Genomic DNA, 14629 nt, shown 5'->3' on the forward strand with positions numbered 1-14629 from the left:
CGAACAAGGTAATTCCTATAGTAGCACGAGGTAAATGGTTAGAAATTTTCTTGCTCGGACTAACCTCAATCTTCGGGTGTTTCTTTGCATTTACACTCAAATTTTAATTCAAGTATCTTAGGATGGCGAAGAGCATTCACTTCTTTATCCAACATACTCATATCCTTCGCATAACCCACTTGAGCTCGCAAATTCACTTCTTAAATCCTTGTTGGTGATCGGTTGCCTATTCTAAGACAAAGACGGCGTTGTCCCCAAGGAGTAGAATTAAAGAAGAATTGAGTCAAAAAAAGAAGGGAGTCGGGAGTAAGAGAAGCAAAGGTTGGTCCTAATAAGAATCCCGCGCAAGAGAAAAAGCGAAGTGCTTATCAAATGTAAGACTAATGCCCATTCAAATCCTTGATCGTTTGTAAAGTACATTTGAACCTTGGATATACGTTTTTCGAATGTTCCATGTTTGCATGATTGTTGTAATATAGATCCACCACAGAAGTTGGTTTGCAAAGTGTATTCTTATGAAGAAGTTCATATCATCCCCATTGACATTTATGGTATCTTTAGAAGACATTTGCATAAGGCCAAAATCGGTGACAAATCAGCAATGATCACTAACATTAAGTCCCTCTCGTACACTTTTTGAGCCACTATGAGTTTTTTGTTTCTCAGTCCCCAATCCTAATCTATGTTACAACCCTTCAAAGTCTCTTTTGATTAGGGCACTTGAGTTAACATAGAGTTAAATAATTTAAGCATCGCCCAAAGAAGTTCGAGCAAGATTATTTCTCTCTCTTTTTGCGGGGTTCTCGACTTGTAAACCGGGAGCATATGACGAAGATTCTCTTTTAAACATCCTTGACTTAACTGGAGTCTCCTTTGTAAACCTTTTGCTTAGACCTCATTGCGATCCTCATTAAGATCTCTAGATCGGATCGGTCGTGCCAATTGCGAGATTAATTAGACCCTTGTCGAATGTGATGATGGTAAGATTAAGTGACTTATCTTGAATCCTACAATCGGGATAAATAGCTTTTCTCGAGAGTGAGAGAAAGTTCTTTCGGACTGAAGTCCCCGTTTCAAAGTATTCACATTGTGATAACCTCCCCGAAAGGACTTGGTAATGCAAACCTGACCGAACAGTCATGCATGAACCACATTACATCATGCATTTTTTATTCATGCAAACTCAACAGATAGTTTCGTATGAACTCGTTGATGAACTTTAACATGTATGCTGGCATATGTTACCTCCGACATCGTCAATAGGTAATGCAGTTCCAATGTTCGAGTCACCTCCCGAGGTCTCGAAATTCATCCGGTGGTCATTAAATAAACAAACCTTCCTGGAAAATGTCAATCTACCAGGTAATCCTCCAAATCCTCGGGTAAATATATCTTCAACTTGAACTTTTTCATGAGGGTGAGTGAAAAGTCCTACTCGACTCAAAATTTCCTCATTCATTTTGATCGGATTTATCAAAAGGATCAAATAGTTTTCCTCATTGATAAATTCTTTAGTGAAAACTTGGTAACGTGAGCTAGTTTTTAGCGACGATATTGCATAAGCATGATTATTTGCAGCTCTATTTTAAGTAAGTGAACGGGTATGATGCAATCAACCTAGCCATTTCTTAACAATTGCTCGGAAAATCCAGGTAGGTTTCTCGAACCCTTCCCAAAATCGACCTTGGTCATTACTTTAATCCCTCTTTGTGTTTGTACCGATAAGATTTGTACGACACAACCTCTATATGTGTTCGCACCGATAAGGCTCGTGCAACACATTTGTTTTATGATTACGCTGATAAGGTTTTGCGTGGCATAATCCTTTTGTGTACATACTAATAAGGTTTGTATCACACTCTTTTTGTGTCTGCATTGGCAAGTTTCGGGCGTCACATCATGTCTTGCATTCATGCTAATACGATGATAACATATATACGGAGAGACCTACTAAAACGGGGAAGGTTGCAAGAGACATTTTACCGACTCATGATGACCTGCTAAAACGATGGTAGTCTCAAGAGGCATTTTTAACCGACTCATGACCCACTAAAATGATGGAGGTCACGAAAAGCGTCTTACCGACTCATAGCGGTTCACCGAAACGATGATAGCCCCAAGAGACAAGATAGTGCAACTTGAACCGCAACTCAAGCACATTTCTTCATTTTAGATATTACGCTGTCTTGCATCAGAAAGAAGTCTATGGTAACCGATAAGGCACCAATACCTTAAAATCCGTACATCCGCAAAAAGAAGCTTGGAAATTAAGGGAATCATTAGTTTATGAGGTATCTAGTAAAACAGGTATTCGCGAATGCGATCCATGTGCGAGCTTCTTTAACATGAAAAAAGAGAAGTGTTGACACATGTTATTTGCAGTCTTGTATATCATGCATCATTTCATTACGTTAAAAAAAAATGGGATTAAAACTCCCACCAAAAAGTTCATTCATCATTTGCCTTGTCAAAATTTAAGATTCAAATTTTTCTTTGAGAGAAACCTATACTAGCCTCCACTCATAGAGGGGCAGTTGTTGACACCTAAATTTTGACTAATCTTTTTCACTTATCTTTGCATAAAAATTAGAACTAATTTTTGTTCTAAACAAAAATCATTTTGCGTATTTATTTTTAGAGTACATTGCATTGGTATATAATTGGACCGGCAGAGCATTTGAGCTTAAATTGACAAGCGTCTGGACTAGACATGGGGTGAAAAATGCACCGAGAAGAGAAGAAAATGCAAATATTCAAAACTTGGGAGATGAAGAAAGGAAGGTGTAAATGGAAGATGGAGAAGAGAAGATGAGGAAAGGAAGATGAAAATGGAAGATGAAGATGAGAAGATGAGAATGGGAGATGAGGAAATTAAGATGATGAATTTTGTCTATAAAAGAGGGAACGTTCTTGAAGAGAGGGGGCTTTGGGGAGAGAATTGGGAGTTTTTGAAAGGAATTTTTCAGAGAGGAAAAAGAGAGTTCTTGAGAAAAATCAGAGGAGAAAATTCGAGAGTAAAGAAAAGAACTTTAGTCGAGCACCATCTTCGACAAATCCCGACATATACTTTGCCTCTTGCCATCCAACAATGCCGCTATTTGTTATCTCCGACGACTAGCTACAATCTTCCAACTTCGAAACCCTAAAACGAAACTACAATGTGCATGTGAGTAAGATTTTGAGTAATAAAAAGTAGTCTTCTTCACCTCGATCTGCAAAGATGTAATCCTTTGATTTGAACATTTGCTTATTTATTTTGGATATGTCGCATATCCCAAAATTTAGCATTATGTAATAAATTACATGTTAATTTGTCTTGTAAATATTCAGGATAGGCTGTCATCCATAGCATATATTGCATGAAGTTCAATGCTTTACATTCTCATAAGAAAGAAAAAAAATGAAAAAACTACACCTTTGACCTTCAAGCATAATCCATCAAAATTGCCAAATCAGACATTTTTCATGAAGATGGTACCGAAATGGCATTAGAGTAATCTAGCGTAACCAAGTCCCCGAACTCAAAATCTCTGGTTCATAGAAATAAAATAGTTTTCTCCCGCTATTTTATTTAGATTTCTAATCGACCTACTAAAAATGATTTGTGGTGACTCCAAATTCAAATTATATTGCATGTTAATTATTTGAACATTAAGTTACGATTTAGTATGGATTTGGGAGTCCGAGTTAGGTTAGTTAAATAATTAACCTAATAATCCATTAGCCTGGAATTTACCATGAATTTTGGGTTGCGACAGAGTTGTGGCTGTTAGTTGTGTGGAGTGAACGTAGGCTTGGTACATAAGCCGAACCACTATATATCTTATGTGTCATTCTTTTCTATCTCATATCTCTGCTCGCACACATCCGGATACTGTTTGGCGGTACATTTGCTCACCCAATCTTTTTCATGCCACCTTTGATTTTCCACAAAATCTGAAAAAGTTTGAAACAACCTATTCATCTCCCTATAGGTTGCATTGTCAGTCCTAACATCTTCCACTTCCTACGATACTTTGTTGAACACTCAAAATACCTTGCTAGTCATTGAGTAGCCAAGGAATATCCCTTCATGTGATCTTAGCTCAAACTTGCCAATATTATCACTCTTGTTCTTTAGGATATAACACTTGCACCTAAAGATATGGAAGTAGGACAAACTTGGCTTCTTTTCTTTGAAGATCTCATAGGGTTTTTTTATCCAACAATGGACGTAAGAACACTCGATTGATGATATGTCATGAGGTTGCAATTGCCTCAGCCCATAAATAAGCAAGAATGCTACTTTCAATCATCATTGTTGTTGCCATGTCCTGTGGATTTCTATTCTTCCTTTCAACTACACCATTTTGTTGAGGTGTATAAGCTATAGAGAATTATGGTCAATGTTGTGCTCTTCACAATAATCAGTAAAGCTCTTGTTCTCAAATTTGCCTCCATGATCAGTCATGATGCTTGATATATTATAGCCTTTTTCATTTTGAATCTTTCGAGCAATTTTGCCAGTCTAATACTAAAAAAAATTCATAACTTTAGCATTTGTCCTAATTATATCCGAAACCTTTTTTTATCTCATAAAAAATCTTAAATTTTTACTTTTGTCCCAATTATACCACCATTAACCTTTCATTCGTAACCATCGTTAGTTAATCCTACGCAGTACTTTCACGTTGTTAATGAACTACATCTCAGCAAAACTAGCATGAAAAAATCCCGTAGCTTATATTTTGTTATCCGCTTCCCCTATATTGCTAGAAGATATAGAGCCACTCAAGACAGGAAGTTTTTGATTCTTCCGGATAGTCAACAGCCTAAAGAACGACTAGATGTGGAGATCGAATTATTTGGATGAACAATCTTAAATCTCCTATCTCTAAAACTTGTTATTTTTGAATTTCAAAGATTTATTGGTAAGTTCAATGAGAAAATTCGAGCCACGTAGGTTAACTAACGATGATTATAGACGTAATGCTAGCAGTGGTAGAATTGAGATAAAAGTAAAAGTTGAGGATTCTTTATGAGACAAAAGTCTTTTTGGGTATAATTGGGACAAATGCTAAAGTTGGGGTTTTTTGCGTATCATGCTGGTAGAATTGAGATAAAAGTAAAAGTTGGGGATTTTTTATGGCAAAAAAAATGGATATAATTAAAACATAGGCTAAAGTTTGGGGTTTTTTTTTTTTTTTTTTTGTGTTTTAGGCCTAGTTTTTAGACAATTCCCTAATATCTATCGTTTATTATGTCAAAGAAGGAATATCACAGCTAGACCTATCGAAATGGAGTATAGACTCATTTCTTAACTCATATATGAAGGGTTGAGTTGTTATATGTAAAACTTGTATTCAATAAATTTGTCATAAATGAGTTTAAACATAATATGAGTGATGGGTCATAAATGGATAGTAAATTGATCATAAATGAATTTACAACTTATTTAGACCCAACCCACCTTTATGATTCTCTCTTCTTTCTTCTGCCTCCACTCGATCTCGCACTCACTTACTTCACACTCTCACCTCGGTTGGGTATAAGTTTTCCTAAATTTGATCAAGCATGAAAGTGTTTGAGGAATATGGGTTGAGTATGGGCCGAATCGGGTATGGGTCACTAGATTTGCATTACAATAAATGTGTCATAAATGGATTAAATGTATGTATTTGAGTTGGATCATTTATAACTCAATCCAAATTCAACCCAACATACCCGTTTGACGGGTTCACAGGTCATCCGAATTGCCCAGTGAGAATGGCATCTATGAATATTTGGGTTTGGCAAAAAAAATGTTGCAGGTAAAGAATGTCGAAGTGGGTGACGGTACAGTGGCATTGTGGAGATGCTGTTGATGGTGGCGGCCAGTGGCAGGCGGTGGAGAGAGAGCATTTGGATTTTTCCACCGTGATCAAGCATTGAGTAAGACATTTTTGATTCAGTGGTGGGTTTAAATTCTCACAACTAATGAGAAATTCCCCAGTTCAAAAATGCTTAAGTAATTTAATAGCATCCAAGTTAATTTGATGTTGGAGATGACTGTGGACCAAGCTATAGTAAAGTACCATGAACCGCTTGTTTAGGTGATTAATGTCTGCTTATGTTCTATATCACGAGTCAACTTACAAATCTTTAATGTGTTTAGTATGAGACGCCCCAATGTCTCATGTATGTGTCACGAGCTCAGATAGAGAAGAGCCGATGGATGTCCTACAAGTCCCACGCAGGTGTTTCGCCTATGCACGCAGCTCTAAAGAAAAACAATTCGCACGTATGTGATAGAATTTGAACAGATGACATCCGTCTAATTCTGAGCTGAAAATATCATCATGGACCAATCAAAAAGGTTTAAAGGAGATATTTGTGTTTTCTTGATGTGAATAAACAATATGAAGGCAGTGCTAACCCACCATTTTTTTGTGGATTAATTGTCAAAATATATAATCACAATCAGCATCTCTAAATGAATCATAAGGGGCACATTTTTCATTTTAACAATAATGCCCTCGAGGTCTTTTTTTTTTTTAAAGGTATTTCTCTTTTTCACCCTCTCCAATCAAGTAACACCGAAAACAGAGTCCTTTGTTTTGGGAAAATTTCAATTAAGGGCCCCAAGTCCCCTCATTTTCTCAATTAAGGGCTCAAAGTAGATCTTTTTTCAAATAAGGATTCGAAGTGTCCTCTTTGTTTCAAAGGCATTTTTATCTTTTACTTTTTTTTGCAATTTTTCCTTTTTTCTGTTTTTTTTTATCTTTCACCTTTCTCCTCTCCTCCCCTTCCCCCAGCCATCGAAAGAAAGAAGAAATTGAGCATGCAGAATTTCTGCTTGATGTCCATGGAAACCAACTTCTCTTTAGATCATCAGTATTTGACGAATAGAACCAGAGTGTGCATCTTTTCCTTTCTTTGCGTTCCTAGACTCAACTTTTGCAAAGCAGGTCAAAAACATATGCAAAGCAGAAATGAAACAAGAAATTGAAAATAAAAAGTCAGCGCAAATGGTGAATGGTCGTTAGGGAAGATGATGACCCTAGGGCAGCCCAAGATGTCAACAGTTTTAAGTGAAGAGCCAAAAAGGTTCAAGGTCTCTCGATTGAAGTTTTTTTTTTTTTTTCAAAGGAAGTATATTATACATTTTAGGATTACATCTGCAGAGGTAGGTGAGACCCCATTCAATGCTCTAGCTGGATTTTCATGGCCCAAAGACAGAGACTCCTGAAACTTGAGAGACCACTGAGACTACTTCCTCGGTGACTCTTGACTTCTCCGCAAAGACCTCGATATTGCTGTTGCTGTGCCTGAACCCATCACAATGCCTGTCAGGGCATCTGCGGGCGAGGTGTGGCAAGACGAGCTGCTCATTAGCCACTTCTCTGCGTCGTCCCACTTGGAAGGGAAGCTCCTTCTGGACAAGTTTTTTCCCACGCTGAAGTGGAAAAAAGGCCTACCGGGTGTTGAAGGAACCTGAAGCAGAGTCGCGGTGGTCTCTGTCCTCTTTCTCGTGACCGAGCTCGCTCCATCTCTCCTCCTCTGCCTTGAAACCTCAAGAACGCCACCACCCTCTGTTGTGTTGCTGTTGCTGATATTGTCATAGCTAATGGTTCCCACAACAGGGAATGACTTGACGAACTTAGACGTCTCTCTCTGAGGTTGGTGGAGCTGCCCAGTGGAGTCATCTCTGTGCCTGCGTCTCTGTGGTGGACCTCTGTGCCTGCATCTCTCATTGTTTCATCGGCTGAGCTCCTGAACAAGAAGCCTTCTCCGGAGGGTAGCCCTCGCCTGACCAGGGCTTCGGGCGAGGGTAGCCCGACGCCGACCCAGGCGAGGGGTCGGCCTGAGGATCGTCCGCCAGATGTCGGCGAGGGCGGCCGTCGCCTGAGGCCAGCAATGGCTGGGGGAGGGGAGGGGAGGGGAGGAGAGGGGGAGGAAAAGAAAAACAGAACAAGAAAAAAAAAGGAGAGAAAATTGCAAAAAGAGTAAATGACGGAAATGCCCTTTGATTAAGCTTTTTTTTTTATAACAAATAAGATACTTCAAACCCTTATTTAAAACAATATCAATTTCAAATCCTTAATTGAAAAAATAATAGTACTTAAGGCCTTTAATTGAAATTTTCCCCTTTGTTTTTGTTATGCGCTCCGAAACTAAGTTGTGTGCCTTTCGGCTCACATGCTATGTTTTTTTTTGGAAGTTTTAGGGCCATAAGGTAATTAATGTAATAATTCAAACTTTTCAGTTAAAAGAGTGGACAAATAGTCAATAATTAAGGTACTTAATTGCGTTTCAATACAATTATATGGCTTTTTGCAAATGTCACAAATATAACTTGCGTAAATTTATAACATTACGACCAAAAAATTAGCATTTATTACATCACTTGACATCGTTATAAAATCCGATTATGATAAAGTTAGCACCGATTGTGTGTCAAGTCACACGTGATTATTCTTTTTTTTTTTTTTTTTTGGGAAATTTTCGGGATAAGCGATTGCGCGCGGTAATTGAAATGAGGCAAATAAAAAGATAATAGTCCAACAAGAGCCTGTAAGAAGGCCTCGAGGAGAGGACTTATTTTTCCCTCCCAAGTACGAGTACCCCTCTCCTAACATGGCAAACAAATTGCAACATCACACGGTGAATTTGCTACAGATTCAAAAAAAAAAAAAAAAAAAAAAAAAAAAAAAAAAAACAACGGACGCCCATAACAATTCCATCTTTAGTCAAAATCCATTCAATATCCTCGTTAAATTGCTATCATGAAAACACATGTAACAAGCGACTCGTCTAACGTGGGTCCGACGTGGAAATTCAGCATAAATGGCTATTAGAAACGACCCCATTGTGGGGAAGTCAGATCCGAAGAAAATGAAGTGAGATTCTTAACACCTAGCTTACTTTCTTCATCAAATGCACGATTTTTCATTCTGTCCATTGGAGCTTACTAGCTAGAGGATGACATCCGGTTCCGTAGTCTACTTATCACGCAAGACAATGATGAATTTTGTAGGATCATGCGCTGTGTACTGTTGTACTATCTGACATTCTTCCCCGTGCTCTTTTCCAGGCGCTTATGGAAGATTGAAATGTTGAAGCCCCGTGGGAAAGGACCGCTCAAGAAGGGCCAAGGAAAGATGTGTTGTGACTGTTAAGCGCAGCAAATGAAACTGGGATGCTCACATTGTACCAGCTACAACTTTTATCAGCAAATGAAACTGGGATGCTTTGCCTATGGAACTTCGTACCATTAGAATCAGCCTTTGTTTGTCAGTTTGCCTGGTGCCAAGCAACCATGGACTCTAGAGCGCCGATATCTCGGACTTGGGAAATTGCCATTGGGTTAAACTCTTCTTAATTTCATCCTTCAGAATCAGTCATGTACATACGTCGCAATCTAAAGCCGAATTACCATTGTCGATCATCTCGTTTTGTTTCCAGAAACATGTTATTGCGAATTCAAAGTAATAGATATATCTCTTGTAGTTCCGAGTCAAGTGGCATGCTTTCATCAGTTACCAAAACCACTTCAGGAGCCAGCGAGCAAGTAGTCCAACAAAAGGATTGAGAGAAACCTCAGCACCAATACTGGTCCCTCGAATCGAATTGGAGGCTTTTGGCTTCGCTCTGTGTTCACCTGGCATACGCATCTTAGTCAAGTGTCGGTATGCTGAGTGATTTGATGTAGCAATTGCGAATTCCTAAAGTATCAGTGAAAGCCAGAACTTGCTGGAGTGATGGTAGGATGTAACAGTTGTTATGTGCATTGTGGTTCTTCTATTGTGACAAAATGTGAATAGAAGGTCACAATAGCTCTCTGTACAACAACTCTTGTGAGATCGATCGTCCGATTCAATATTTGTGTTCTACTGGTACACATCTCTGATGATACCATGTAAGGCTATGGAGATTAAATGGCAGAAACACTATTAACTTTCTTCCTGCGCCTAAATGGCCGATAGATATTTAGAGCTTGACAAAGTGTGTGACCTTTAAGGGAAAGAAACCCCTGCCTCCCGCGGGTTCCTTTTGCCGTCGTCTTCAACGTCCGCCTGCTGAAGTTTTGCCTCGGGTTGCCGTGACTGATGCGCCGTATCATAGGTTGCATGGAGCCCAAAGAGAAGATAGTACATAAGCATTACTATGGTGCATATTGCAAATCGCAGGAAAGCAGCAGAACCCGATGACCCCATTAGAAACACATTTGTTGCTATAGACAGTGATGGAAGCCATGGGACGAGCGGAACTCCCCAAGCTTTCGGCTTTCTCTGCTGTGGCAAGAACTTGTAAATCCCTGAAGTTCCCAAGAACCAAAGCGGTATAGTCGCGCAGTACCCAATCCAACCATTTGGGTTCAATCCCCAGTAAGCTGAAGTTCCTATAGAGGATGCTAAAATTATCAGCAAGAAAGCAACCAGCTTCGACAGGTTCTGTCGAGGCGTCTTGTCTCGTACATAGTACCTCCTCACGAGGACGGCCATCGCCATCATCGTGAAAATGAATAGCGTGCTTACTGATAACAAGCTTGCCAGTATGTCCAGGCTCGAGAAGAAAGCGATGAGAGCACTCGCAATGGTAATCAGGAGAGTTGCGTAGATGGGAGTTCCGGTTTTCGGGTGGACGAGGGCAAACCACGGCGGGATCATGTGGGCTCGTGCGATATGAGTGGTGTACCGTGCTTGGCCAAGTGCCCCGATGAGAAGAACTGTGGTCATGCCCTTCAGAGCTCCGAGATCCACCACATACTTCGCCCACCTCATTCCCACGCTTTGAAAAGCCACGGAGTAGGCTGCGTTTTCGTCTAATTCAGTGTACTTCTGCAGCATGCTAAGCGCAAGAGCCATCAAGCAGTATGTCAACGTGATGATCGACATCGATACGATCAGTCCTATTGGTATATCTTTCGAGGGGTTCTTTGTTTCCTCGGCCATGTTAGATATACTATCGAATCCGGTATACCCGAAATAGACAACAGCCGCTGCTTGGAAGATCCCTTTAGCCCCATAAGGCATAAAAGGTGTTAAATTAGAAGGGTCTGCATGAATGAATCCTGCAATTATGACGAAAAGAATCGCCATGGTGTTGATTGCAGATGCTATCCAGTTGATGCGCGAGGCCTGCCTCGTGCTGATCATTGCAATTGTGGCGGTTATAACCAGAACAGCAACGGCGATCGGGTCCAGGAGATTGTACCCGTCTCGAAGACCCGTACGTATGCGTAAGGAGTTGGAGGGACGGTTCAGCAAGTTTGTGAAGTAGGAAGTCCAAGCCCGGGCAACTGCTGCAGTCCCAACAATGGCTTCCAGGAGTATGTTCCCTGCCGCTATGAACGCAACGAAGTCTCCTAGTTCCACTCTCAAGTAAGCAAAAGACCCACCTGCCACCGGGATTTCTACTGCGAACTCCGTGTAGCAGAAGACCGAAAGCATAGCAGATGCGCCCGCTGCGACATACGACAGGACAATAGCTGGTCCGGCATGTTTATGGGCTTCTTGGCCGGTGAGCACGAAAATGCCCGCTCCGATGTGACCTCCCAATCCAACCCACGTGAGATCCCACCAGTTCAGGCAACGTTTCATGTCGTTCTCGCTCCGTCTCCTGAGGTCCTCGAGCTCGGCAGCATCGTCCGACCTGCTTTTGATCCTATCCTTCAGCCGGAAACACATCTGCGACAACGCTGATCTATACGTTCCCCAGTTTTCGAAGGATTCTTCTGGGAAGAAATCTTGCTTGCTCCATCTCCAGTAACTTCTCTCTCCAACCTGATCATTGGTCGATCCTTCATTGGAACTGTTCATGGTTTCGCTGAATTTAGCTCTTGAGATGGAGGTTTGAAATACTGGTTGGAAGCTCTATTGACCAATGCCCGGATAGACTGGTGATATTGTTAGGAGAAGATGCGCTCAAACGCCTGATACCACTCTTATCCTCATCCAATTGCGGCCCCTCCTTTTGGCCCATCTTATAGGAAGGTTGGCAAGAGATTGTAGTGTTTCGATGTGGGACAGTTTCGGATGTTTTACTTCATAAACGGGCAACAGACGAGTTGTTATGCCACAGTATCGCGGCCACAGCTAGCCATCAAAGAACTTTGACGGGAAAGCACCACCCTGTCGGAAAAAATTTGACTATTAGGTATTCTTCCGATCTGGAATGGCGATAGCTTTACCAGTTTTTCTAATCGATATGGAGACTGCTAGATGGGACAAAGTCCATTACAAGCCCCGTGAAATGATGCTCGAAATAATACCATGGATTTTCGACCGCTCATGAAGTTGCTTCAACTTTCTTCATTTAAGTTGCTTCGATCGATCCCTTACTCGCTAAAACACTCAAGATGGCATCATTTAAAAAAAGCACTTGAGACCATATTATATTTCGAATAACATTATGTTATCCTTTCCCTCGATTCAAATTCTCGGAGTAAACGACCTCAATAAACGAAATTTGAAAGTTAAAGAATTTGAAAAGGAGCAATCGAATAATTAACGCATTATAACGTAACGCCATGCGCAGGATTTGGAACTTTCACTACACTTTTTGCCTGCTAAATCGATGACCATGACCATTAGCGAGATTACGGGTCCATCCGAGATTCTGCAATGTATAAAACTCTTCCTGCATTTGAAAGCAGATGGTGTCCCTACCACGGCACAATCCAATGGGTGATGAGAAAGACTTGACTCTGCTTTTGTCAGAGGCGGTTGACGTTGGTGTTTGGTGTCGGGCCCACGTGACCACTAATCCCAAGAAATTTGGCATTGGGCAATCAGTCAAGGAGTGATATCAGCGGATAGCTGTGTGTCCCCCTTCTTTGATCAGACAGGTTTGTCCCGTTGCGCAGACTCTGTCTAGAAACTCCAAAGTAGAGGGGGTCATTTAGGCCCGTGAGCCCGGAACCGGCCCGTTGACCGGGCCCACGGTTCCGGAACCGTGGGAATCAGCCCGGAACCGGCCGTTCCGGGCCGGTTCGGAACCGTCCAAAAAAAGGAAAAAAAGGGCTTGGGGGCAGAGAGCCCAACGGCTCTCTGCCCCCGGGCCCGCCACTAACCCCCCCTCCCTTCCCTCCCCCCCTCCCTTCTCCTTTGGGCTGTTGCCAACGTGCAAGTTGCAACGGCCAATTTGGCCGTTGCTTTATATAAAAAAAATAATAATAATTAAAAATAATTCTTGCTTATAAATACATATGCTTCCCCTTTCATTTTTGTCACAAATTCTCTAAACAATCTCTCGAATTCTCTCCGAAATCCTCTCAAATCGCTCAAATTCTCCCAATTCTCTCAATCGGATTTCCGATCAATTCTCTCAAAAATGGCAAGTGGAAGCGGAAATGCCGACAAGGGCAATATGACTATGGGAGATTCCGAGTATCCCATTCCCGAATATGATCCTCGTGAGTATGCAAGTTGGGAAGACGACGACGATAATATCAACTATGTCCCGATTCCGAACGTCGAGCACATCCCAACACAAGAAAGTCTTCATCCTCCCACCGGTGTCGAAGAAACGTCAACGGCAAATGAGCCGGAACGGAAGGGCCGAGATAATACATCGGACTTGTGGCTACACTTCGACAAGGTACGTGATGAAGTCGAAGGTAAGTATAATGTAAAATGTAAATATTGTTCGCAAACATATAAATTTATGAAAGGAGACGGCTACGGAACATTTCGTTCGCATTTGACGAAAAAACATCCAACGCAAGCGGGGATCGACAATACGCAATAACAAATTTCCGGGTACGCCACTTCTAATCCTCATCCTTTATTTCGTTTCACTGAAGCACTTTATAAACAAACATTAGGTGAATATGTTGCCCTTGATCATGCTCCGTTTAATACTTTGGTGAAAATTTTAATATGAAATATTTGATAAATACTTGTGTTGGTTCCGCAAGCGCCAACTATTCCAAAAAATACTCTTAAATGCGAAGTTTTTCATCTTTATAAAAAAGGAAAAAAATCTTTAGCAAAATTTTTTGCGGAATTCAATGGACGTGTGCATATAGGTAGCGATATTTGGAGTGATCCTTGGCAAATTCATTCTTATATGGGTGTCACGTGTCATTGGATAGATGACAATTGGATGATTCAAAAAAGACTTATTGCATTCCGAGTTTTTGATGAAAGTCATTCGGCTCATAATATTTATAGAATAATTAGGCAAGTTTTAGAAGAATATAATTTAATAAATAAAGTATTTTCAATTGGTTTTGATAATGCCGCCGCAAATACCGCTTCTATTCCCGAATTAGAAAATATTTGCAAACCCACTTTTGGCAGACAATTTTTTCACATTAGATGTGCTTGTCATGTTTTAAATTTATGTGTACAAGATGGTTTACGAACTCTTGACACTTCTCTCGCCCCAATAAAAAGTGCAATTAAATTTTTATGGAGTCGTCCCCAATGTATGAAATCATAGGGAAAATTTTGTAAACAAAATGGGAGAAGGGCAAGAAGATTTCCAAAAGATATTCCGACTCGTTGGAATTCTACGTACGAGTTGCTTCGGCAAACTTTTGAATATAAAGATTTATTATGTATGTTTATTTCACAAAAAATTCCCGAAATTACTTTACTTCCTCAACATTGGGACGTTTGCAAGAAAATTTTAGATATTTTGAAAATTTTTAATGATGCTATTA

The 14629-nt window shown here is 40.5% G+C and overlaps 1 protein-coding gene across 1 annotated transcript; it reads right to left on the reverse strand.

The window, feature by feature from the left end:
• Positions 1 to 9924: 9924 nt before the first annotated feature.
• Positions 9925 to 11889, reverse strand: LOC115756311 (cationic amino acid transporter 5-like). The gene has a single exon (XM_030696027.2). It carries the CDS (start codon positions 11778 to 11780, stop codon positions 9975 to 9977), a length of 1806 nt encoding a protein of 601 aa, XP_030551887.1. The 5' UTR covers positions 11781 to 11889; the 3' UTR covers positions 9925 to 9974.
• Positions 11890 to 14629: the final 2740 nt, after the last annotated feature.

This window comes from Rhodamnia argentea, chromosome 11, assembly GCF_020921035.1.
Source record: "Rhodamnia argentea isolate NSW1041297 chromosome 11, ASM2092103v1, whole genome shotgun sequence".
Classification (NCBI taxonomy): Eukaryota; Viridiplantae; Streptophyta; class Magnoliopsida; order Myrtales; family Myrtaceae; genus Rhodamnia; species Rhodamnia argentea.

Excerpts from the sequence above, each read along its gene's own strand:
- LOC115756311 (XM_030696027.2), bottom strand. The coding sequence starts at position 11,780 with ATGAACAGTTCCAATGAAGGATCGACCAATGATCAGGTTGGAGAGAGA.